Source organism: Zonotrichia leucophrys, chromosome 29 (genome assembly GCF_028769735.1).
Source record: "Zonotrichia leucophrys gambelii isolate GWCS_2022_RI chromosome 29, RI_Zleu_2.0, whole genome shotgun sequence".
Taxonomy (NCBI): domain Eukaryota; kingdom Metazoa; phylum Chordata; class Aves; order Passeriformes; family Passerellidae; genus Zonotrichia; species Zonotrichia leucophrys.
Window position 1 is genome coordinate 646731 of NC_088198.1, and position 26792 is coordinate 673522.

A 26792-nucleotide genomic window follows, 5' to 3' on the forward strand; every position below is an offset into this window, starting at 1 on the left:
AATATCCCGCATACATAGTTTGTATTTTAGCTACAAAAGTGACATTTTAACTGCAAAATTACATTTACCATCTTATTAAAATGCTAATACAGCGCCACTGATCAATACAACATAATGCATACAGTATATACAAATATACAAATATACAAATATACAAATATACAAATATACAAATATCTGTGTAGAGCCATCCAATATGCACTTTTCACAGTGCTGGTGGTTGGCAGATCTGCACAGGTGTGCTCATTGTGTGTCCTCACGTGCACAGGTGTGCTCATTGTGTGTCCCCGTGTGCACAGGTGTGCTCATTGTGTGTCCTCACGTGCACAGGTGTGCTCATTGTGTGTCCTTGTGTGCACAGGTGTGCTCATTGTGTGTCCCCATGTGCACAGGTGTGCTCATTGTTTGTCCCCGTGTGCACAGGTGTGCTCATTGTGTGTCCTCACGTGCACAGGTGTGCTCATTGTGTGTCCCCGTGTGCACAGGTGTGCTCATTGTGTGTCCTCGTGTGCACAGGTGTGCTCATTGTGTCTCCCTTGTGCACAGGTGTGCTCATTGTGTGTCCCCATGTGCACAGGTGTGCTCATTGTGTGTCCTTGTGTGCACAGGTGTGCTCATTGTGTGTCCCTTGTGCACAGGTGTGCTCATTGTGTGTCCCCATGTGCACAGGTGTGCTCATTGTGTGTCCTCATGTGCACAGGTGTGCTCATTGTGTGTCCCTGTGTGCACAGGTGTGCTCATTGTGTCTCCCTTGTGCACAGGTGTGCTCATTGTGTGTCCCCGTGTGTACAGGTGTGCTCATTGTGTGTCCTCACGTGCACAGGTGTGCTCATTGTGTGTCCCCGTGTGCACAGGTGTGCTCATTGTGTGTCCCCGTGTGCACAGGTGTGCTCATTGTGTGTCCTCACGTGCACAGGTGTGCTCATTGTGTGTCCCCGTGTGTACAGGTGTGCTCATTGTGTGTCCTCACGTGCACAGGTGTGCTCATTGTGTGTCCTCATGTGTACAGGTGTGCTCATTGTGTGTCCCCGTGTGCACAGGTGTGCTCATTGTGTGTCCTCATGTGCACAGGTGTGCTCATTGTGTGTCCTCACGTGTACAGGTGTGCTCATTGTTTGTCCCCATGTGCACAGGTGTGCTCATTGTGTGTCCCCATGTGCACAGGTGTGCTCATTGTGTGTCCTTGTGCACAGGTGTGCTCATTGTGTGTACATTGGGTGTTATCCCATCCAAACAGGCATTTTAACACAAGCACACTGATATCAGTATTGCTCTACTATGTTTTAGCTAAATTAATAACAGAAATAAAAATTATATAACAAAGTTACTTTAAAACAACTCACATAAAATTCCCTTTTAATATTTGCCAATAACAGCCAGTATTATAATGTGTATCTATATCAGCTATTGCACTGAGCTTAATTAACAAATACAAACTATATCTTTATAACAAAGTTATTATAACAGAGACTCCAAAACCTGCACAGCCACATATAAAATTCGTTAAATATTTGCAAAAAGCCAATATTATAATACGTATCCATATCAGCTATTGCACTCAACTTAATAACAAATATAAACTCTATTAACAAAGTTACTTTAACACCACACATAGAGAATCCATTTCAATATTTGCAAAAAGCTAATATTATAATATGTATCTCTATCAGCTATTGCACTGAGCTTAACACCAGAAATTCAATCTATATAGCAAATTTACTTTAACACCACACATATACAATCCATTTTAATATTTGCAAAAAGTCAATATTATAGTATGTGTATACATCAGCTATTTCACTGAGCTTAATTAACAAATACAAACTATATCTTTATAACAAAGTTTCTTTAACACATATACAATCCATTTGAATATTTGCAAAAAGCCAATATTATAATATGTATCTATATCAGCCATTGCACTGAGCTTAATTAGCAACAGAAACACAAACTATATCTTTATAGCAAAGTTACTTTAACACCATACACATATACAATTCATTTTAATATTTACAAAAAGCCAGTATTATAATATGTATAAATATATATGTGTATCTATATCAGCTATTTCACTCAGCTTAATTGACACGTACAAACTACATCTTTATAACAAACTTACTTTAACACCACACACATAAAATCCATTTAATATTTGCAAAAAGCCAGTATTATAATGTGTATCTATATCAGCTATTGCACTGAGCTTAACACCAGAAATACTAACTATATAACAAAGTTACTTTAACACCACACATATACAATCCATTTTAATATTTGCAAAAAGCCAGTATTATAGTGTGTATCTATATCACCAACTGCACGGAGCTTAATTAGCCACAGAAGTACAAATTATATCTTAATAGCAAAGTTACTTTAATGCATACACATAAATTCCATTTATTATTTGCAAAATGCCAATATTATAGTATGTATCTATATCACTGTGGAGAGCTTTATTAATAGTTGGTTAGCTGAGAAAGGCCATACTGACATAATGCCGCTGGTTAAGCTGAGAGAGGGAAGTCAGCAGTCAGCAAGCTGAAAGGAGATGTCAGCAATTAGCAATCAGTGACCTTGCTGCAACATGAGGAGAGGGAGTAGAGATTATTCCTGAATATATCCTGAGAATATGTAGAAAGTATCAAAAGTAGAACCATAGGAATGCAGAAGTAGGTGTAGTTGCTGATATGTAACTAACCAATCCTGAGCTCAGCTTTTGCAATATGCATGAAGCTCATTATGAACTGTATTTAACCCGCCGTACTGATCAATAAAATTGGGCCTGTGATGATCAATTGATGTCCTGGTCTCCTTCCGTCGACATATCACCTATTTCATGGGGCTTAATTAGCAACAGAAACACAAACTATATCTTTATAGCAAAGTTATTTCAACATCCCACACATAAAATCCATTTAATATTTGCAAAAAATCAGTATTATAATGTGTATCTATATCAGCTCTTTCACTCAGCGTAATTAACAAATACAGACTATATCTTTATAACAAAGTTACTTTAACACATATAAAATCCATTTTAATATTTGCAAAAAGCCAATATTACAGTATGTATCTATATCACCTATTGCACTGAGCTTAATTAGCAACAGAAACACAAACTATATCTTTATAGCAAAGTTATTTCAACATCCCATACATAAAATCCATTTTAATATTTGCAAAAAGCCAGTATTGCAGTGTGTATCTATAACACTGGGTGGGGCTGATTTTCAGCAGGGGAGAGGAAGAGGAAGAAGAGAAGGGAGGGAAGAGGATGGGAGATCCCCAGAGCTGCAGGAGCCTCTAAAACCACAAACCAGGGTGCAATGACAATTCCCACTCACCCTGAGCCCCAAAACAGGAAAACTGAGAGCCTGGAACATTGATAATTTAGGGATTTTTCCCATTGTTTCTTTCATCTTTTAGTATCCAGTTTCATTTATCAGCAAACCCGAAGTTTATTTGTGAAAGCAAATCTCTTTTTCCAATTATCAATCAGGGGAATCCTTTTTAATTTTAAACTTCTTCAGCTTGCTCTGCTCACCACACACTTCCAACACTTTTCACCATTTCTACATTTTAGCCGACAAAAAAAATTCATGCCCATTGGCTATAAATTACAGAATTGTCATTAATTAGCAGTTCATCCTCTGTTGATTATTGATTTCTCTTCTTGTGCTGTTTCATTCCCGTTTTCAGTCTCTTTATTGCCTTTTTCCCAGCCAGGGAGAGTTCCAGCACAGCTGTGGGCTGCCTGTGTCTCTCCTTTATCTCTGGGCTCTGCAGAATGTCCTTGGGCTCCATAAATTCTGCATTCCTCACGTCCAATCCCAGCAAAAACATCTCCCTGTCCCAGGCTTTGTTTGTTGAAAACCATCGAGGTTTTCCAGCACAGCTCCAAGGCTCGGCCACGTCCCCAAACTCCCAAAATCCCATTTGGTGGCAAACCTTGCTGCACTGCTGGAAAACTTAATTAAAACAATTAATTAGGACAGTTGTTAGGAAAGTTTTATCATTTCCAGTGCAAGTTTGTGAGTGGTTCAGGAAAAATAATCTATAAACGCCAGAGGTTGTGTCCAAAGAGGAGCCAGAGGAATCCTTTTGCTTTATTCCAATAAAGGGAGAGGCCATGGGGCATTCTCTGGGGTCTCTCAGATTTTTGGAGGTTGCAGCCTCCTTTATATCCCATTTCCCTCTCTTTTTCCCCATTTCTGAGGTGCCTGAGAGGTTCAGACTCCCCAAAATGCCTGATACCAAAGATTCCCCTCTATTGTATAACCCTGCCCTTTAAATTTTAATTCTTATAGAATTTAGGGGTTTTTCCCCATTTCTGAGGTACTTTAGAGGTACAGACTCCCCCAAATACCAAAGATTCCCCTCTAATGTATAACCCTGCCCTTTTAATTTTTAATTCTTATGGAATTTAGGGGTTTTTTCCCCATTTCTGAGGTACTTGAGAGGTTCAGACTTCCCAGAACACCTGATACTGAAGACTCCCCTCTAACATATAACCCTGTCCTTTAAATTTTAATTCTTATGGAATCTGGGGGGGTTTTCCCATTTCTGAGGTGCTTTAGAAGTACAGGCTCCCCAAAATACCAAAGATTTCCCTCTAATGTATAACCTTCCCTTTTATTTTTTAATTCTTAGAGAGAGGGTTTTCATTTCTGAGGTATTGGGGTTAATTCCCAGAACTCCTGATACTGAAGATTTTTCTCTAATGTATAACCCTCCTTTTTAATTTTTAATTCTTATGGAATTCGAGGGGTTTTCCCCATTTCTGAAGTACTTTGGAGGTACAGACTCCCCAGAATACCAAAGACTCCCCTCTAATGTACAACCCTGCCCTTTAATTTTTAATTCTTACGGAATTTGGGGGTTTTCCCCATTGTTTCTCTCATCTTTTAATAATCCAATTTCATTTTTCAGACATTTTATTTCAATGTCTAATTTTCATTTATCAGCAAACCTAAAGTTTATTTGTAAAAGTTTGTGTTTTTCCTTTCATCAATCAGTGGAATCCTTCCCATTGTTTCTTTTTTTCTCCCACTTTTATCCCCCAGCAGACCCAGAGGTGGTTTGGAAACACAAATCCCTCATTCCTCCCAGGTGGGAACAGAGAAGAAATTTCGTTGTGTTTGATCCCTGTTCCCTCTGCAGTCCTGTCTGGGATGGGCCCTGGGGACATTTCCTTGTGTTTTTCCAAGGTCATTTCATTCCCTTGTCCATAACTCTGAAAAACTCAGAAAAACCAACCCCAATCTAAAGCCTTCCAAGGCAAAACTGATATTATAATAACATTCATTAATGTACCAACTCCCAGGCTTAATTTGGTTCAATTCCCTGATTTTCAATTAGTTGAGACAAATTTATACATAAGATAAATGTACATTTAACCTAAGAGAAAAATAAAAGCTTTTCCCACAACATTCTTTTTTTTTCCCAGTGAAAAAAGACAAAAACAACTTAGCAAACAAAAAAAAAAAAAAAAAAAAAAAAACCAAGCTGACAGCACATGAAATAATCTGCTTTAGATAATCCCAGCAATATTTAGTTGCCCAGCAAGCTGCTCACAATAAAAATTACTAAAATTGTTAAATTGATAATACAGGCAGTGGTTTTGGGGACAGTTAAAAATCTCATTGGTCACAAATAGCTCGATGAGGTCCTAGAAAAGGGAAAATTCAGCCCAGGTTATTGAAAAGCAGGAAAAGGAGAAATCAGCTGAGGGTTGATTGAATTCCCAGCTCATTTTCTGCTCTGGCAGCTGTGGGGTGAAATTCTGGCATTGGTGGAGGGACCACACCAAATCCTGGGGTAACCTGGGAGCCTTCCCAGCAAACCAGTGCCCTCCCCACTCAGGACTGGTCAGACTGGTGGGGCTGGGAGGGTGAGACCCCGCAGTGCCCAGGGAGCTGCGGGAATCTCGTCCTTTCCCTCCAGGAATTGTGAATTTCGCTCGTTTTGTGCTGCCCCACCCCCTGGCATTGCCCCCCTGTGCCAGGCTCTGTCCTGCAGGAATTGGAACCCCAAAACCCCGGGGGGGTCAGGAATGGTGAGAGCCAGAGGGGAAAGTGACCTTTGGTGACAGGGGACAGTGAGTGACCCTCGGGGACAGTGAGCACTGAGTGACCCTCGGGGACAGTGACCTCTGAGTGACCTTCAGGGTGCCACCCTCAGTGAGCACTGAGTGACCCTCAGGTGCCACCCTCAGTGAGGGGACAGTGAGCACTGAGTGACCCTCAGGTGCCACCCTCAGTGAGGGGACAGCACTGAGTGACCCTCGGGGACAGTGAACACTGAGTGACCCTTGGGGTGCCACCCTCAGACAGGGGACAGCGAGCACTGAGTGACCCTCGGGGACAGTGACCCTCAGGGTGACCCTCGGGTGCCACTCTCAGGGGACAGTGAGCACTGAGTGACCCTCGGGTGCCACCCTCAGTGAGCGCTGAGTGACCTTCAGGGTGCCACCCTCAGTGAGCACTGAGTGACCCTCGGGTGCCACCCTCGGTCGGGGGACAGTGGGCACTGGATGACCCTCAGGTGCCACCCTCAGTGAGGGGACAGTGAGCACTGAGTGACCCTTGGGGACAGTGACCCTCGGGGTGCCACCCTCAGTGAGGGGACAGTGAGCACTGAGTGACTCTCGGGTGCCACCCTCAGTCCCCACCCTGGGTCAGTGTCCCCTCCCTGAGGGTCAGCTGGGCTTGGTGCCAGAGGAGACCCCACAGAGACCTGGGTGACACTGGGGACCCCAACACCAGCACTGACCACTGACCTCTGACCACTGACCACATCCGAGGGACCCTCACTGACCAATGACTACTGACCACTGCACCTTATCTGAGACCTTCACTGACCTCACTGACCACATCTGAGACCCTCACTGACCACTAAACCCCACCCCAGAGACCCTCACTGACCACTGCACCCCATCTGAGGGACCCTTATGTCGACGGAAGGAGACCAGGACATCAATTGATCATCACAGGCCCAATTTTATTGATCAGTACGGCGGGTTAAATACAGTTCATAATGAGCTTCATGCATATTGCAAAAGTTGAGCTCAGGATTGGTTAGTTACATATCAGCAGCTACACCTACTTCTGCATTCCTATGGTTCTACTTTTGATACTTTCTACATATTCTCAGGATATATTCAGGAATAATCTCTACTCCCTCTCCTCATGTTGCAGCAAGGTCACTGATTGCTAATTGCTGACATCTCCTTTCAGCTTGCTGACTGCTGACTTCCCTCTCTCAGCTTAACCAGCGGCATTATGTCAGTATGGCCTTTCTCAGCTAACCAACTATTAATAAAACTCTCCACACCCTCACTGACCACTGACCACATCCAAGGGACCCTCACTGACCACTGACCCCATCTGAGACCCTCAGTGACCTCACTGACCACATCTGAGGGACCCTCACTGACCACTTGTGTTAAAATTTTAGAAGTTTAATGAATGAGTTTAGAAGTTTAATGAGTTTAGTAATGAAAACAGTAATAAAAATTAGGACAATAACAATTTGGACAATCAAAGTCATGACAATAAAAGACAATAAAAAGCAAAGAATTACGGATGTCCGGGTGCTTTGCACTGTGCCCCAAAGCACCCCTTGCTACCAAAGGATTAGCCCTTAAAAGCAATAACCTATTGCATATTCACAGATCTCATGCATGATTCAAACATTCTTTTCGCACCAGAGTTTCTGAAGTTTCCTGAAGTTTCTGCTCCATTTTAGCTGCCCCCATCTTGTAAATCAGCCTTGGTTCCTTGCAGTCTGAGCTGTCCTGATAAGGAGCAGTAATTCTTCTCGGGGATCTCGGTGTCTGTGCTGTTATCTCTGTCCAGATAGGACAATGTAAAAAATTCCTTGATTATCTTATCCATTCCTTGAGCTAGTTGCAAAAAGTTTCTTACATCACATAGTTTTTATTTTGATGTTATGTTATAGGTTAAAAACTGTATTTACTACACTACTTAAAAGAAATTAACACAGCATAACTTTCCAACATAACACATATAATATTAATTAGAATATTTGTGAGGAGCCAATAATAAAATATGCATTTTTCACAATTACTATATCAGCTATTTCAGTACTGTGTCTAAGTTTAGTTAACAACAAAAAAGTTAATATTTAATATTATATTAATTATATTATATTATATTATATTATATTATATTATTATATTATATTATATTATATTATATTATATTATATTATATTATATTATATTATATTATACTATACTATACTATACTATACTATACTATATTATATTAATATGCAACTTTAATATTATACATACAGTATATAATGTTAAAATTTGTTTAAAGCTGATATTATAAAATGTATTTATAATGGGAGGGAGGGAGGAAGAAAAAGGAAGGAAAAAGGAGGAAAATTAAAGAAAATGAAGGAAAAGGGAGGAGGAAAAGGGGGCAGGAAAGGGAGAAGGAAAAGGGAAGGAAGGAAGGAAGGAAGGAAGGAAGGAAGGAAGGAAGGAAGGAAGGAAGGAAGGAAGGAAGGAAGGAAGGAAGGAAGGAAGGAAGGAAGGAAGGAAGGAAGGAAGGAAGAAGGAAGGAAGGAAGGAAGGAAGGAAGGAAGGAAGGAAGGAAGGAAGGAAGGAAGGAAGGAAGGAAGGAAGGAAGGAAGGAAGGGGAAGGAAGGAAGGAAGGGGGAAGGAAGGAAGGAAGGGAAGGAAGGAAGGAAGTGAGGAAGGAAGGAAGGAAGGGGCGAAGGAAGGAAGGAAGTGGCGGAAGGAAGGAAGGAAGTGCGGAAGGAAGGGAAGGAAGTGGCGAAGGAAGGGAAGGAAGGAAGGAAGGAGGAAGGAAGGAAGGAAGGAAGGAAGGAAGGAAGGAAGGAAGGAAGGAAGGAAGGAAGGAAGGAAGGAAGGAAGGAAGGAAGGAAGGAAGGAAGGAAGGAAGGAAGGAAGGAAGGAAGGAAGGAAGGAAGGAAGGAAGGAAGGAAGGAAGGAAGGAAGGGAAGGAAAGGAAGGAAGGAAGGAAGGAAGGAAGGAAGGAAGGAAGGAAGGAAGGAAGGAAGGAAGGAAGGAATGTTTTAACACCGGGGTCACCCCCAGTCCTTGGGGAGGGCCCAGAAATGACTCTGGGTGCACTTTGGGGCACTTTGGGGTCTCTGCTGGTTCTGGCCCTGCTGGGACCCCCCACTCCAAATGAGGGGCTGGGCCAGTGGGGACTGGGGACGTCCCTGGGACTGGGAATGCCCCAGAGATTGGGAATGTCCTTTGGGACCGGGGATGTCCCTGGGACTAGGAACGTCCTCAGGACTGGGAGTGTCCTTTTGGTCTGGGGATGTCCCTCAGCACTGGGGACGTCCTTCGGGACCGGCACCGTCCCAGCCCCCGGGGTGTGTGTGTGGCGCTGTCGCCGCCGTGCAGGGCCGGACCCGCTGATATCGGCTCTGCCGGGCGGGATAAGGAGCTCGGTCCCTCCCGCCCGGGCCGCCGCTCTCGGCTCGGAGCCCGGGCGGTCCCGGCCCGCTCCCGGCCATGGACGCGGGGCTCGGGTCCCTCATCGTGTACGTTCCTGTCCCCGCCACGCTCCTGCAGGTACGGGGGGAGGCCCGGCACGGGGGACTGTGGGTGTGCAGAGCTCTACAGGTTTGGGGTGCTTTAGGTTTGGGGTGCTTTAGGTTTGGGGTGCCGGCTCTGTTTGGGGATGCTGGCTCTGTTTGGGGATGCCGGCTGTGTTTGGAGGAGCTGGTTCTGTTTGGGGGTGCTTGTTCTGCTCAGGGGGTGCCGGCTCTGTTCAGGAGGTGCTGGTTCTGTTTTGGGATGCCGGCTCTGTTTGGGGGTGCTGATCCTGTTTTGGGGGGTGCTGCAGCTGTGAAGGTTTTGCTGTAGGTATTGGGGTGCTTTATGTTTGAGGGTGCTGGTTCTGTTTGGGGGTGCTGATTCTGTTCAGGGGATGGCGGTTCTGTTTGGGGGTGCCGGCCCTGATCGGGAGGTGCTCGTTCCGTTTAAGGGTACCGGCTCTGTTTGGGGGCGCTGGTTCCGTTTGGGGGTGCCGGTTCTGTTTGGAGGTGCCGGTTCTGTTCAGGGGGTGCTGCAGCTGTGGAGGTTTTGCTGTAGGTATCGGGGGGCTTTAGGTTTGAGGGTGCCGGTTCTGTTTTGGGGTGCTCGTTCTGTTCAGGGCCTGCCGGTTCTGTTTGGGGGTGCTGGTTCTGATTTGGGGCTGCTGGTTCTGTTTGGGGGGTACTGCAGCTGTGGGGGCTTTGCTGTAGCTTTGGGGGTGCTGCAGGTAAGGGCGTGCTTTAGCTGTAGGGGTGCTGTGAGTTTGGGGGTGCCGCTGGCAGCGTTTCACCCACCCGAGGTGTCGGCCGGGGGTGCCCCTGGAGTTGGGGCGCTGACAGCAAAGCTCTGAGCTGTTGAGGGGCTGGGACTCCCCCACCGTTCCTCGATCCCGCGGGGTCCAGGTGGGCTCTGCACCCCAAAACCAGGGAGGCGGGGGGGCCCTGGGGGGCATGGCCGGGGGTGACGCACCCGGAGCTAATTTTGGGGTTCGTTTGCAGGTTATTGTCATGTCCAGCCACGAGACCATCCGGGTGCTGGAGGTGGGGGTGGATGGGGACCCCAAAACGGCCGGGGAGGGAGCGGGGGGGTCCCCGGCACAGGGGGGCCCCCCAGGTGTGGAGGACGCTCCCGCCAGCACCCCGAGCTCGTCCGGCGGGGAGGCGGCAGGTGAGAAACCCCCCCTTCCCTTCCCTTCCCTTCCCTTCCCTTCCCTTCCCTTCCTTCCCTTCCCTTCCCTTCCCTTCCCTTCCCTTCCCTTCCCTTCCCTTCCCTTCCCTTCCCTTCCCTTCCCTTCCTTCCCTTCCCTTCCCTTCCCTTCCCTTCCTTCCCTTCCCTTCCCTTCCCTTCCCTTCCCTTCCTTCCCTTCCTTCCCTTCCCTTCCCTTCCCTTCCCTTCCCTTCCCGGGATCGTTCCCGGTTCCCCCCGGGTCTGCCATTCCCGGGATCGTTCCCCGCAGTTCCCCGTGATTTATTTAAAAAATATGAATATTGATTTAGTGCCGATATCCAATTGTGATGGTCAAAAACTCTCTAACAGTTTAAAGTTAGAAAGTGAATGTTTATTGTGGGATAGATCCCAAAAGCACACTGCAATTTACAGGTGATTACAGAGTCCTCTTATCTATACGAGTATTGAACACCCAAAACACAAATACATATTGATAACTTTGGTACATCCCATTCCCAATATGGATATTGATCTAGTACCAATATCCAAAAACTCTCTGATAGTTTAGAGTTACAAAGTGGATGTTTGTTGTGGGATAACTCCCAAAAACACCCTGCAATTTACAGGTGATTACAGAGTCCTTTTATCTATACAACTATTGAATACTGAAAATACAAATGCATATTCATAAATTTGGTACACCCCATTCCCCGCTTCCCATGGTAATTAGTTCAAAAGCCATTAAGCATGCACAGTTTGTTCCTTGAAATGAGTCTGTGGTCCTTTCATGGGGAAGGGTCCCAAAATGAGGAAGCAAATGAAGTCTTCCTCATTCTGACCTTTCTACCTTTTCAATGCAAATATGACAAATGAACCCTTGGTAGAACTCCCACTCTCTGTCCTCAATTGGTTTCAGAACAGAGGAGCCCTACAATTGTCTTATGTTCCTAAAAGCCATTTATCAGTTTCTATATTCTTCATTATAAACCCAGCTAACCCAACATCGTGCTGACAAGCAATCAATTATTAGTTAACTACTGACTCTTAACCTCATCAAAGCCTACCCATTTATTTTAATTAACTCCAATAAAGCTTATCTCTGACTGAAATCTTAGCTCCTCTAAAATCTCTAAATTCCTTGAAGTTCATGCCTCACCCGGGTCTCCCATTCCCGAGATCATTCCCGGCCGTTCCCCGGCTCTCTCCCTCCCGGGATCATTCCCGGTGGCCCCCGTGTCTTTCCCATCCCGGGATCGCTCCCGGCAGTTCCCTGGGTCTCCCCTGGATCGTTCCCCGGGATTATTCCCGGTGCCCCCCGGCTCTCTCCTTCCCGGGATCGTTCCCGGTTCCCTCTGGGTCTCTCGTTCCGTGCGGTTCCCCGACTCTCCCATTCCCGGGATCGTTGCCAGTTCCCCCTGGGTCTCTCCCTCCCGGGATCATTCCCTGTGCCTCTCGGGTCTCCCGTTCCCCCCGGGATCGTTCCCGGCGCTTCCCCCGGGTCTCTCCCTCTCAGGATCGTTCCCGGCAGTTCCCCGGGTCTCTCCTTCCCTGGATCGTTCCCCCCGGGTCTCTGCTTTCCGGGATCGTCCCCGGTTCCCCGGTTCTCTCCATCCCGGGATCGTTCCCGGTGCTCCCCGGGTCTCCCATTCCCGGCGGTTCCCTGTGTCTCTCCCATTCCGGGATCGTTCCCAGCAGTTCCCTGGGTCTTTCCTTCCCTGGATCGTTCCCCCCGGCTCTCTCTCGCTCCCGGATCGTTCCCCACGGTTCCCCCAGATCTCTCCCTCCCGGGATCGTTCCCGGTGCTCCCCTGGTCTCCCATTCCCGGGATCGTTCCCGGCAGTTCCCCGGGTCTGCCCTGGATCGTTCCCCCCGGGTCTCTCCCTCCGGGATCATTCCCGATGTCTCCCGGCTCTCCCACTCCCGGGATTGTTCCCGATGCCCCACGGGTCTCTCCTTCCCGGGATCATTCCCTGCGGTTCCCCGGTTCTCTCCTTCCCGAGATCGTTCCCGGTTCCCCCCGGGTCTCTCACATCTAGGATCATTCCCGGCGGTTCCCTGTGTCTCTACTTCTCGGGATCGTTCCCGGCAGTTCCCCGGGTCTCCCCTGGATCGTTCCCCCCGGGTCTCCCATCCTGGGATCGTTCCCGGTGCCCCCCGTGTCTCTCCCATTCCCGGGATCGTTCCCGGGTCCCTCCCTGGTAGCCAAGGCTGTGTCTGGTTTGTGTCACCTGGGCTGCTCCGCGGTCCTGCTGCGGGTCCTTCCCCCGGCAGCTCCCGTTTTGCGGAGATCCCGCTTTATCCCTCACTGCTTGCTGGCCTGTACCCAAATCCAGCAGGACACACGCCTGTCCCCTGTCCGTGTCCCCTGTCCCCTGTCCCATCACCTGTCCCTGTCCCCTGTCACCTGTCCCATCCTCTCTCCTGCCGGGGGGAGGAGGATGCCACTCCCGGGTGTTGGTGGCTGTCACCGCCCTGGTCACCCTGTCGGGGCCCTGCCCCTCCTGCGTCCCCTCCCCGGGCTCTGAGCGCACCTGAGCACACCTGGGGGAGGCCGTGCAGAGTTTGGGTGTCTCCCCCTGACCCCCACCCGTTCTCCCCCAGGTAAAGCCAAAGCAGCGTCGCCCGCCCCGGTGGCCTCGAGCCCCGCCCCGAGCCAGCCCGGCGTGACACACCTGGCCGTGCAGGCCGCGCCACAGGTAACTGTCCCCCGGGGCTGGGGGGCATGGGGGACCCCGGGGGAGGTGGCCGCAGGCAGGGGGTGGCCAGGTAAGGGGGACCCCTTTTGTCCCCCCACGCAGATCTCGGGGAGAAGGGAGGCCCTGGGTGCCCCTCATGTCCCTATGGAGAAGGGGTTCAGAGTTAGGGGGGACCCCGACCTAAAGGGGAGCGAGGTCAGCAGTAATGGGGGGACCCCTTAATCCCCTCCAGAGGGGCTCCACAGCCCCCCAGTGCCCCCCAGTTCACAGAGCTGCCCCCATCTCCCCACGGAGAGGGGTTCCCAGTTCAGGGGGCTCCCCATTTGCTTCCCCCTTCCCAGAGATTCACTAGGGAGCCCCCCGGTTCCCCCAGTGGTTCCCAATTCAGGGGGGTTCCCCCTTTGCCCCCCCCCCAGAGGGATTCCCCGGGGATTTCCCCCTTTGCCCCCCCCCAGAGGGATTCCCCGGGGATTTCCCCCTTTGCCCCCCCCCAGAGGGATTCCCCGGGGGTTCCCCCTTTGCCCCCTCCCCCGAGGGGTGTCCCAGGCGGGGCGGGGGGGCCCCGCGGGGGTTTCCCTGATGCTGAGCAGGGCGTTGATTTGTGTTTCTCTTTCAAATCTCATTTATCTCCGCAGGTGTTGGCTCAGGAAAGCTTAGCCACAGGTGTGACAGGAGTAATGGTTCCGGCAGGGACAGTTACTCAACCTCTTCTTATCCCCATCAGTATTGCAGGTCAGGTGACAGGCCAGCAGGCGCTGGCCCTGGTGACAATTCCCACAGCAACGCTCGCCGCGCTCCCGGGACTGACGCCGGCGGCACCTGCGGGGGCGATTTTCAAACCGCCCGTAGCCAATCTCACAGGTAACCCCGCCCGGAGCGGCCGGACCGCGGCAGCGGCACCGGGATCTGACAGAGAACGGGAAGAGTTGGGGCTCCAGGTGCTACCGGGGTCTGAGAGGAGAACGGGAAGAGTTGGGGCTCCAGGTGTGAAACCTGGTGTAGATTTGGGGCTCCAGGTATGGCTGGGAAAGCCCAGTGGGCTTGGGCTTGGAGGATTTGAGTATCAAGGTGTAACTTTGAAGCTCCACCTGTGGGATCTGGTGCAGATTTGGGGCTCCAGGTGTGGCTGCAGGAGCCCGATGGGCTTGGGGGATTTGAGTATCAAGGTGTAGCTTTGAGGCTCCAGGTGTGGCACTTGGTGGAGATTTGGGGCTCCAGGTGTGGCTGGAGGAACCAAATAGGCTTGTGCTTGGGGAATTTGAGTATCAAAGGTGTAGCTTTGAAGCTCCAGGCATAGCACCTGGTGTAGATTTGGGGTTCCATATGAGGTACCTGGTGCAGATCTGGGGCTCCAGGTGTGGCATCTAGTGTAGATATGGGGCTCCACTTGTGAGACCTGGTGTAGGTTTGGGACTCCAGGTGTGGCTGCATGAGCCAAATGGGCTTGGATTTGGGAGATTTAAGTATCAAAGGTGTAGCTTTGAGGCTCCAAGTGTGGCATCTGGTGTAGATTTCCACATGTGACACCTGGTATAGCTTTGGGGCTCCAGGTGTGGCTGCAGGAGCCAAATGGGCTTGGATTTAGGGGATTTGAGTATCAAAGGTGTAGCTTTGAGGCTCTGCATGTGACACCTGGTGTAGATTTGGGGTTCCACATGTGGCACATGCTTACAACAGATGAGGTCCGGGTAGTTTTGGTGCTCCAGGTGTGGCTGCAGGAGCCCAATGGGCTTGGGGAATTTGAGTATGGAAGCTTTCAGGCTCCAGATGTGCCACCTGGTTTAGATTTAGGGCTCCGGGTGTGGCACCTGGTGTAGATTTTCAGGTGTAGCACCTGGAGTAGATTTAGGGCTCCAGATGTAGCACCTGGTGTAGACTTGAGGCTCCAGATGTGGCACCTGGTGTAGATTTGAGGCTCCAGATGTGGCACCTGGTGTAGATTTTCAGATGTAGCACCTGGTGCAGATTTGGGGCTCCAGGTGCAGCTGCAGCTTCAGGAGCCAAATGGGCTTGGATTTGGGGGATTTGAGTGTCGAAGGTGTAGCTTTGAGGCTCTACATGTGGCACCTGGTGTAAACTTGGGGCTCTAGAAGTGGCACCTGGTGGAGATTTGCGCTCCAGATGTGGCACCTGGTGTAGATTTGGAGCTCCAGGTGTGGCTCCAGGAGGGCTCTGAAATGGGCATGAATTTGGGGGATGTGAGTATCAAAAAAGGTGTAGCTTTCAGGCTCCAGGTGTGGCACCTGGTGGCAATTTTCAGATGTAGCACCTGGTGTAGATTTGGGACTCTGGGTGTGGCACATCCTTGCAACAGGTGAGGTCCAGGTAGATTTTGGGGCTCCAGTTGTGGCTGCAGGAGCCCAATGGGCTTGGATTTGGGGGATTTGAGTATTAAGGTGTAGATATGAGGCTCCAGATGTGGCACCTGGTATAGATTTCCAGGTGTAGCACCTGGTGTAGATTTGGGACTCCAGGTGTGGCTGCGGGATGTGTCTCAAATGGACTTGAATTTGGGGCATTTGAGTATTAAAGGTGTAGCTTTTAGGGTCCAGGTGTGGCACCTGGTGTAGATATGGGGTTCCAGATGTGGCACCAGATGGAGATTTGGGGCTCCAGGTGCGGCTGCAGGAGAGCTCTGAAGTGAGCTTGGATTTGGGGGATTTGAGTATCGCAGGTGTATGCTCCAGATGTGGCACCAGGTGCAGATTTGGAGCTCCAGGTGTAGTTCCAGGCGTAGTTTCAGGCGTAGATTTGGGGTTCCAGGTGCAGATTTGGGGCTCTAGCTGTGACTCCAGGTGCAGATTTTTGACTCCAGGTGTGGCACCTGGTGCAGATTTGGGGTTTCAGGTGCAGCTCCAGATGCAGATTTAGGGCTCCAGGTGCAGATTTGGGGTTCCAGGTGTGGCACCAGGTGCAGATTTTTGGCTCCAGGTCCAGGTTTGAGGTTCCAGGTGTGCCCCCTCCGCCACACGAGTGTGAGCACCTCCAGGTGGGGACGGGGAGGGATCGACCCCAGCTCTGGGTGGCTTTAGTGACCCCTCACCTGTGCCAGGTGTGTCGGGGCCATTTCGGGCAGCAGCGCCGGGTGCAGGTGACACCCCCGGGAGGGAGGGGACACCCGGGGCTGGGCGGGGGGACACGGGCGCGTTGTGGCGGTGCCGGTGCCATCACTGACGGTGTCTCCGTCTCTCCGCAGCCGCCGCCGTGCTCAGCCCCGCCGTCCCGGCCGTGCCCGCGGTGCCGGCGCCGCGCCCGCCCCCGGGGCAGCCCCCGCTGCTGCCCCAGCCCCCCCCGGCGCCCACGCCCCCAAAGGAGCCCCCGGTGGCCGCGCAGCCCCAGATCGCCGGACTGGCCTTTAACCCCGGCATTGTAAGGAGCGAGCCCGGCCCGGGCCGGGAATGGCGGGGCCGGGGCCGTGCCTCAGTTTCCCCAGGCAGGATCCCAGCCCCGGGGCCCAGAACGAGATCCCTGCCTCAGTTTCCCTAGCGAGGAATCCAGCCCCCGCGTCCCAGTATAGGATTCCAGCCTCAGTTTCCCAAGGCAGGATCCCTGCCTCAGTTTCCCCAGGCAATGTTCAGTTTCCCTGAACACAATCCCAGCCTGATTTTATGTGCAAGATCCCTGCCTCAGTTTCCCCAGGCAGGATCCCAGCCCCCATTTCCAAGAATGAGATCCCAGCCTCAGTTTCCCTGTGCAGGAACCCTGCCTCAGTTTCCCCAAGCAGGATTCTGGTCTCAGTTTCCCCAGAACACGATCCCTGCCTCAGTTTCCCCAGGCAGGATCCCAGCCCCGGGGCCCAGAATGGGATCCCTGCCTCAGTTTCCCCAGTGCAGGATCCCTGCCTTAGTTTCCCAGGTGGGATCCCTGCCTCAGTTTCCCCAGTGCAGGATTCCAGTCCCCCTGTCCCAGAATGAGATCCCAGCCTCAGTTTCCCCAAGCAGGATTGCAGCCCCCGTTTCCAAGAGCAAGATCCCAGCCTCAGTTTCTCCAGGCAGTATTCCACCCCCTGTGTCCTAGAACTGGATCACAGCCTCAGTTTCCCCAGGCAGGATCACAGCCTCGTGTCCCAGAACGGGATTCCTGCCTCAGTTTCTCAGGCAGGATCCCAGCCCCAGGGCCCAGAATGAGATCCCAGCCTCAGTTTCTCAAGAACAGGATTTCTGCCTCAGTTTCCCCAGGCAGGATCCCAGCCTCAGTTTCCCCAAGCAGGATTCTGGTCTCAGTTTCCCCAGAACACGATCCCAGCCTCAGTTTCCCTGTTCAGGATCCCTGCCTCAGTTTCCCTAAGCAGGATCCCACTCTCACTTTCCACATGGCCCTAGAGAGAATCCCTGCCTCAGTTTCCCAATATAAGATCCCAGTTCCCCCTGTCCCAGAATGAGATCCCTGCCTCAGTTTCCCAGGATAGGATCCTTGCCTCAGTTTCCCAGGTGGGATCTGTGCCTCAGTTTCCCCAGGCAGGATCCTACTCTCAGTTTCCATGTGGCAGGTTGTGACCTCAGTGTCCCTGCCGAGGATCCCTGCCTCAGTTTCCCCAGGCAATGTTCAATTTCCCTGTGCACAATCCCAGCCTGGTTTTACATGAAAGATCCCTGCCTCAGTTTCCCCAGGCAGGATCCCAGCCTCAGTTTCCCCGAACTCAATCCCAGCCTCAGTTTCTCTGAATTCAATCCCTGCCTCAGTTTCCCCAGTGCAGGATTCCAGCTTCAGTTTCCCCAGACACAATCCCTGCCTCAGTTTCCCTGAACACAATCCCTGCCTCAGTTTCCCCACCCCAAGAAGCTGCAGCTCTGCTTTGGGCAGCTCCCTGCAGATGGATTTATGGATTTATGGATTTTTGGATTTAGGGACCCCCAGGGACTCCAGCGGGCACTGGGAGGTGGGGGGACGCTCCCCTGGGGTCCCGGTGCCCCCCGGCCCCGCTCTGACCCCGTTTCCATCCCGCAGCTCACGGCGGCTCTGGGGGCGCAGCCGCAGATCCTGGGGTCCCTCAGCGCCCCCCCCGTGATCGCCACCCCCCTGCCCAGCGTGCAGGGGATCCCGGGGCAGCTCCTGAGCACCGCCCAGGGCCAGGTACGCGGGGTCCCCTGTCCGTGCCCCCCCCGGGGCGGTGACACCTGGGGCGGGGGTCCCGACTGCTCCCGGGGCCGTGTCCCCCATCGGGGCGGTGTTTTGGGGTCCCCCATCGCTGTGTCCCCCCCAGGTGATCGGGACCCTGCCATGGGTCCTGTCCCCCCCTCAGGGCTGCCACACCTGGGGCGGGGGTCCCAGCAGCTCCGGTGTATCCCCCTCGGGGTGGTATTGTCCCCAATGCTTCCCCCCCAGGTGATCGGGACCCTGCCGTGGGTCGTGGCCCCCCCTCGGGTCTGTGTCACCTGGGGCGGGGTCCCAGCAGCTCCCGGGGTTGTATCCCCCCCTTGGGGCAGGTTTTTAGGGTCCCCCATCACTGTGTCCCCCCCAGGTGATCGGGACCCTGCATGTCCTGTCCCGTAGGTGCCACACTGGCGGTCCGGGTTGTATCCCCCTCGGGGTGTGTGTTTTGGGGTCCCCCAGCTCTCTGTGTCCCCCCCCAGGTGATCGGGACCCTGCCGTGGCCTGGCCCCCCCTGGGTGCGGGTTGGGGTCCCCCACGGTGATCGGACCTCCGTGGGCGTTTTTCCCCCCCTCGGGGTGTGTGTTTTGGGGTCCCCCATCTCTGTGTCCCCCCCAGGTGATCGGGACCCTGCCGTGGGTCGTGGCCCCCCCCGGGGTGGCCGCGGCCGCCCCCGCGCCGGCCCCGGCCAGCCTGCAGGTGACAGCGGTGACCCCGCAGCTGCTGCTGAACGCGCAGGGCCAGGTGATCGCCACGCTGGGCGCCACGTTGGCCACGGGGACAGCCCTGGCCACCGCGCCCCCCGCGCCCGCCCCCGGCAAGAAAAACGGCCCCGCTGAGCAGCCCCCCATCAAGAGCGAGGTGAGGCCGCAGCCTGAGAACCCCTGAACCCCTCCGAGACCCCCAGAGCCCCCCCCAAGTCACCCTGGTTCCCCCAGCCCCCCCCAGCCCGCCCTGTCACCCCCAGCCCCCCCCCATGTCACCCCCATGTTACTTCTTGGTCCCCACAGGTCCAGCCCATCCACCCGGCCCCGAGTCCCCCCAGGTCCCCCCCATATCCCCCCATGTCACCCCAGCCCCCCCATGCCACCCCGGTCCCCCCATCTGAACCCCGGGTCACCCCCAGCCCCCACACCCCAAGTCATCCTGGTTCCCCCAGCCCCCCAGCCCGCCCTGTCACCCCCAGCCCCCCCCCATGTCACCCCTGGGTCCCCCCAGGTCCAGCCCATCCAGCCGGCCCCCGCGGGGGTGGGGCCGAGCCCCCCGGCCGTGCCCAAGGTGTCGGTGCCGCCATCGCCGGGGCCCGGCCCGGGCTCCGAGACCCCGACCGTGAGCCAGCTGGTGGCCAGTGAGTGCTGGGGGTGCTGGGGGGGACTGGGGGGAACTGGGGGGGAACTGGGGGCACTGGTTGCCAGTGAGTGCTGGGGGTGCTGGGGGGAACTGGGGGGACGGGCCAGTGATGTGGGGGGAATTGGGGGCACTGGGAGGGGTGCCAGTGAGTGCTGGGGCGCTGGGACTGGGGACGGGGCATGGAGAATAGAGTTGGGGACTGGAAGCACTGGAGTGCTGGGGGACTGGGGCTGGGAGCTCTGGGCAGGGAGCACTGGTGGCCAGTGAGTGCTGGGCACTGGGGGCATTGGGGATGGGAGCATGGGAGCTGAGGCACTGGGGAATGGGGGACTGGGAGAACTGGGGCTGGGGGCTACTGGAAGGACTGGGAGCTGGAGGCACTGGGGGCACTGGGAGAAATGGGAGAACTGGGGGCACTGGGAGCACTGGTGGCCAGTGAGTGCTGGGGGCACTGGGAGCAATGGGAGAACTGGGAGCACTGGGAGCGCTGGGGGGACTGGGGACACTGGGGGCACTGAGGGCACTGGGAGCATTGGATACTGGGAGTGGGACTGGGAGAATTGGGGCACTGGAGCAGGGGGACTGGGAGGGGGGTGGCAGAGCTGGCACGGGGGGGTGGGCTCAGGGGTGATAGTGGGAAGGGGCATGGCAAGAACTGGGATCGCGTGGGGAGAGGGATTAATGGGATCTGGGGTCCCCTGGTAATAGTGGGGTCTGGAAAGTGTTGGGAAGATCAGAGTGTGGGATCCCTGGGAAGAGATAAGATGGACTGTGGGAAAAAGGGATAATGGAGTCTGGGGTCCCTGGGAGGAGGATAATGGGGTCTGGGGTCCCCTGGCGATAGTGGGGTCTGGAAAGTTTTGGGAAGAGAGAGATCAGAATGTGGGATCCCTGGGAAGAGAATAACAAAGTGTGGGAGGAGATAAGAAGAACTGGGGGAGGAGATAAGTGGGACTGTGGGAAAAAGGGATAATGGGGTCTGGGATTCCTGGGCAGAGAGAGAAGGGGAACTGGGAAGAGGGATAACAGGGACTGGGATCCCCTGGTAATTACAGGGACTTTCCCCTGGAAAGGGTTGGTGTTGCGGTGAGATGTCAGTCTGGGATCCCTGGGAGGAGAATAACAAAGTGTGGGATCCCTGGGCAGAGATAAGAGGGACTGTGGGAAAAAGCGATAATTGGGTCTGGGGTCCCTGGGAAGAGGGATTATGAGGTCTGAAGTCCCTGGGGAAAGGGGCAATGGGGGTCTGGGGTCACGGGGCAGAGGAATAAGGGGAACTGGGAGGAGAGATAACAGGGCCTGGGGTCTTTGGGATTACCAGAGTCAGGGAACCACGGGGAGGAGGAAGCGCTGGGTCTGGGGTCCAGGGGAAAAGGGATAACAGGGACTGAGGTCCCTGGGCACTGCAGGCTCTGGGATCTGGGCACAGCAGATTCTGAGGTCCCTGGGCACAGCAGGTGTGGGCTCTGGACACAGCCGGTTCTGGAGTCTGGGGGCACTGCAGGCTCTGGGTTCCTGGGCACTGAAGGCTCTGGGGTCCCCTGGGCGTGTTCCCCTGGGCACAGCGGGCTCTGGGTTCCTGGGCACAGCAGATTCTGGGGTCCCCTGGGCACAGTGGGCTCTGGGATATGGGGGCACAGCAGGTTCTGGGGTCCCCTGGCACTGCAGACTCTGGGCTCCCTGGGCACTGAAGACTCTGGGGTCCCCTGGGCATGTTCCCCTGGGCACAGCGGGCTCTGGGTTCCTGGGCACTGAAGGCTCTGGGGTCCCCTGGGCACAGTGGGCTCTGGGATATGGGGGCACAGCAGGTTCTGGGGTCCCCTGGCACAGCAGGCTCTGGGCTCCCTGGGCACTGCAGGCTCTGGGATCTGGGGGCACAGTGGGCTCTGGGCACAGCAGGCTCTGGGTCCCTGGGCACAGCAGGTTCTGGGGTCCCTGGGCAGGTTCCCCTGGCCACTGCAGGTTCTGGGGTCCCCAACCCCAGGCTCACCCCCGCCCCGTGCCCCCCAGAGCCCCCCGCCCCGCCCAGCGCCGAGGAGGACGGGATCAACCTGGAGGAAATCCGGGAATTCGCCAAGAACTTCAAACTGCGGCGCCTCTCGCTGGGGCTGACCCAGACCCAGGTGGGGCAGGCGCTGACGGCCACCGAGGGCCCCGCCTACAGCCAGTCTGCCATCTGCAGGTAATGGCACCTGGGGACAGGTAATGGCACCTGGGGACAGGGACAGGGCCAGGGACAGGACCATCTGCAGGTACTGTCACCTGAGGGGACAGGTAATGGCACCTGGGGGACAGGGACAGGACCATCTGCAGGTACTGTCACCTGAGGGGACAGGTAATGGCACCTGGGGGACAGGGACAGGGCCATCTGCAAGTATTGTCACCTGAGGGGACATCTGCAGGTAATGGCACCTGAGGGGACAGGTAATGGCACCTAGGGACAGGGCCATCTGCAGGTATTGGCACCTGAGGGGACAGGTAATGGCACCTAGGGACAGGGCCATCTGCAGGTAATGGCACCTGAGGGGACAGGGACAGGGCCATCTGCAGGTATTGTCACCAGTGGACAGGGACAGGGCCATCTGCAGGTAATGGCACCTGGGGGGACAGGGACAGGTATTGTCACCTGAGGGGACATCTGCAGGTATTGTCACCTGGGGGGACAGGTAATGGCACCTGGGGACAGGTAATGGCACCTGAGGGGACATCTGCAGGTAATGGCATCTGGGGGACAGGTAATGTCACCTGGGGGGACAGGGACAGGGTCATCTGCAGGTAATGGCACCTGAGGGGATGGGAACAGGGACAGGGCCATTTGCAGGTAATGTCACCTGGGGGGACAGGGACAGGTAATGGCACCTGAGGGGACATCTGCAGGTAATGTGACCTGGGGGGACAGGGATAGGGACGGGACAGGGACAAGGCCATCTGCAGGTAATGTCACCTGAGGGGACAGAGACAGGGACAGGTAATGTCACCTGAGGGGATAGAGACAGGGACAGGGCCATCTGCAGGTAATGTCACCTGGGAGACAGGTAATGGCACCTGGGGGGACAGGGCCAGGACAGGGCCAGCTGCAGGTGAGGGGACAGGATGGTCACACGGGGCAGGCCCAGGGACAGGGACAGGAGGAGGAAAGGAGAAAAGATGGAAAACTGGGGGAAGGGAGAGGTGGAGAATGGGGGGAAAACTGGAGGAAATTGGAGAGAAGGAGGAAAAGTCTGGGAAAGGAGGAAAAGCTGAGAATGGGGAAAGAGAGGAAAAGGAAAATTGGGAAAGGAGGAGAGGGGGAGGGAGGGGAACTGGAGAAGAAAATGAGCAAAGGGGGAAAATGGGACAGAGGAGAAAACTGAGAAAAGGGAAAATGGGCAAAGGAGGGGGGGGGAAAGGAGGAAAACGGGCAAAGGAGGAAAGTGAGAAAAGGAAGGAGATGGAGCAAAGGAGGAAAGTGGGCAAAGGAGGAAAATGGGACAGAGGAGGAAACTGAGAGAAAAGGAAGGAAATGGGCAAAGGAGGAAAATGAGAAAAGGAAGGGAATGGGCAAAGGAAGAAAGTGAGAGAAAGGGAAGGAATGGGCAAAGGAAGAAAATGGGACAGAGAAGAAACTGAGAAAAGGGAAAATGGGCAAAGGAGGAAACTGAAAGGGGAGGAAATGGGGCCAAGGAGGAAAGTGAGAAAAGGAAGGAAATGGGCAAAGGAAGAAAGTGAGAAAGGGAAGGAAATGGGCAAAGGAGGAAACTGAGAGGAAAGGAAGGAAATGGGCTGAGGAGGAAAGTGAGAAATCAAAGGAAATGGGGCAAAGGAGGAGGGTGAGAGAAAAGGAAGGAGGGTGAGAAAGGGAAAGAATGGGCCAAGGGGGTGCTGGGCATTCCTCCCCCTCACTGTCACCCCCAGTCCCAGCCTGCTGTCCCCTTGTCCCCATCCCTGAGGGTCTCCTGTGGCCTCCACATCCCCTCAGGTTTGACAAGGTGGACGTCAGCCCCAAGATATCCCTGCCCAGTGTCCCCTGTGTCCCCTCTGAGTGTCCCCTGTGTCCCTCATGTGTCCTCAGGTTTGAGAAGCTGGACATCCCCCCTGTGTCCCCTAAGTGTCCCCTGAGTGCCCGCCCTGAGTGTCCCCTGAGTGTCCCCATGTCCCCGCAGGTTTGAGAAGCTGGACATCACTCTGAGTGTCCCCTGAGTGTTCCCTGAGTAGTGTGCCCTGAGTGTCCCGTGTCCCTCCCGTGTCCCCCCAGGTTTGAGAAGCTGGACATCACACCTAAGTGTCCCCTGAATGTCCCCTGTGTGTCTCCTGAGTGTCCCCATGTCCTCTTAGGAGAAGCTGAACATCACTCTGAGTGTTCCCTGTGTGTCCCCTGAGTAGTGTGTCCTGAGTGTCCCTTGCATGTCCCCATGTCCCCGCAGGTTTGAGAAGCTGGACATCACGCTGAGTGTCCCCCCTGAGTGTCCCCTCTGTGTCCCCAGGTTCGAGAAGCTGGACATCACGCTGAGTGTCCCCCCTGAGTGTCCCCTCTGTGTCCCCAGGTTCGAGAAGCTGGACATCACGCCCAAGAGCGCGCAGAAGCTGAAGCCGGTGCTGGAGAAGTGGCTGCGGGAGGCGGAGCAGCGGCAGCGCGAGGGGCAGCAGCACCTGCTGGAGTTCGTGGGCGGCGAGCCGGGCAAGAAGCGCAAGCGCCGCACCTCGTTCACGCCGCAGGCGCTGGAGGCGCTCAACGCGCACTTCGAGCGCAACGCGCTGCCCACGGGCGCGGAGATCACGCGCATCGCGCAGGAGCTGCGCTACGAGCGGGAGGTGGTGCGGGTGTGGTTCTGCAACCGCCGCCAGACGCTCAAGAACACCAGCAAGCTGAACGTGTTCCACGTGCCCTGAGGGCCGCGCCCGGCCCGGCTCTGCCCCGCCGACACCGACACCGGGACCGGACCGGACCGGGTACAGCAGCGCCCGGGGCGCCGGGCTGGGAGCGCTGGGAGCGCCCGCGGGTCCGTCCCGGCTCCTGCCACAGCACTTTGGGCACTGCTCTGTCCCTCTGCAGCCTGGTTCTGTCACTGCACCTGTCCCTGTGCCACCTGGTTCTGTCACCGCACCTGTCCCTGTGTCACCTGGTTCTGTCACCACATCTGTACCTGTGTCAGGTGGTTCCACCACCACACCTGCACCTGTGTCACCTGGTTCTGTCACTGCACCTGTCCCTGTGTCACCTGTTCCACCACCACACCTGTCCCTGTGTCACCTGTTCCAGCACCACACCTGTACCCATGTCCACCATGACTGTATCTGTGTCCATCCCCACTCTGCCCCCTCAGCAAATACCAGTGCCCCAAGCTGGGAGCGCCCCCGGCTCCTGCCACAGCACTTTGGGCACTGCTCTGTCCCTCTGCCACCTGGTTCTGTCACCGCACCTGTCCCTGTGTCACCTGTTCCACCACCACAGCTGTCCCTGTGCCACCTGGTTCCATCACCACACCTGTGCCTGTGTCCACCATGCCTGTACCCATGTCCAGCACACCTGTAGCTGTGCCCAGGTCCTTACCTGTGTCCACCATGCCCATGCCTGTGTCCATCACACCTGTACCCATGTCCACCATGCCTGTAGCTGCGTCTACCACACCTGTACCTGTGTCCAGCACACCTGTGCTTGTGTTCATCCCCACTCTGCCCCTCAGAGACTCCCACATGCCCTAAACTGGGAGCGCTGGGAGCGCCCCTGTGTCCTCGCAGGCTCCTGCCAGCAGCACTTTGGGCACTGTTCTGTCCCTCTGCCACCTGTTCCACCCCCACACCTGTCCCTGTGCCACCTGGTTCTACCACCACACCTTCACCTGTGTCCAACCTTCAATGTCTTCCACAAGCTCTGAACTGGGAGCACTGGGAACATCCCAGTTCCCAATCACATTTCCCCTCTGACCACCTACCATCATTCCTTTGGCCACTGATTTTGTCCCTTTGGCCACCCCTGTGTCCCTCCAGCCCTGTGCCCGTACCTGTGCCCACCCCCCTGTGCCCTCAGCGCCCTGAACTGGGAGCACTGGGAATCCCTCTGTGTGTCCCACCAGTCACAGCCCCCTGACCTCCAGCCATCAGCACTTTGGCCACTGGATTTGTCCCTTTGGCCATGGATTTGTCCTTTTGGCCACAGATTTTGTCCCTTTGGCCATGGATTTGTCCCTTTGGCCACAGATTTGTCCCTTTGGCCACCGGATTTGTCCCTTTGGCTATGGATTTGTCCCTCTGTCCCGTGCCTGTGCCTGTGCCCACCTGTGCCCACCTGTGCCTGTGTGTCCCCCCCGCTCCCTCCTCTCACACACGACCCCACCTGTGACACATATGGTGACAGATCCCCCCCGAGTGTCACCCACCCACCCACAATCAGCGATTTCCATTTTCCTGGGTTTTGCCCTTTTCCCTGTGTTTCTGAGGCGATGTTACGGCTCACCGGGGGTGACCCCAAATTTATGTCACCCCCACGTTGAGGGTCCCCCGCCTCGTGAGGGGCTTCTGGGGGTGATCCCCCACCTTGGGGACGTCCCGTGGGTGGATTTTGGGGACATCTCCGCCGGGTTTGGGGGGCGTGAACCCCACAGCAGAGGCAGCGCCCCCTCCCCAGCTCCCCCTGCCCTGAGCGATTGGGGGGGACACGGGGGCGCCCGCTGGGGCCGCGGCAGACTGATGCACTTGATGTAGTGGTGTGAAATAAACAGTATTTTTCTTTTTTCTTTTCCTTTCCCCTTTTTTCAGGATTTGGGGGGCCGGGGGGGGGGGTCCCCTCCTCCTTCTCGCCCCCCGTCCGTGGCCGGGCAGAGGCAGCAGCGGGAATCGAACCCGCGCTCCCACAGGAGGCGCCGCGCACAGCCCAGCGCCTCACAGAGCCCAGCGCCGCACGCCGCCGCGGCCACGCCCCCCAGCCAATCCCCGAGCTGCCTGCCCGGCGCGCAGCTCTCTATTGG

General features: G+C 54.6%; 1 protein-coding gene across 1 annotated transcript in view; it reads left to right on the forward strand.

Moving 5' to 3' along the window:
• POU6F1 (POU class 6 homeobox 1) overlaps positions 1 to 26547 on the forward strand; it is a 32691-nt gene extending 6144 nt beyond the window's left edge. The window contains 9 exon segments of the mRNA XM_064734816.1: positions 10543 to 10711; positions 13313 to 13407; positions 14043 to 14268; positions 16604 to 16776; positions 18355 to 18480; positions 19117 to 19359; positions 19717 to 19846; positions 21859 to 22030; positions 24312 to 26547. Coding sequence (XP_064590886.1) covers positions 10543 to 10711; positions 13313 to 13407; positions 14043 to 14268; positions 16604 to 16776; positions 18355 to 18480; positions 19117 to 19359; positions 19717 to 19846; positions 21859 to 22030; positions 24312 to 24717 — 1740 coding nt within the window. The 3' untranslated portion in view covers positions 24718 to 26547.
• The last annotated feature ends 245 nt before the right edge of the window (positions 26548 to 26792 follow it).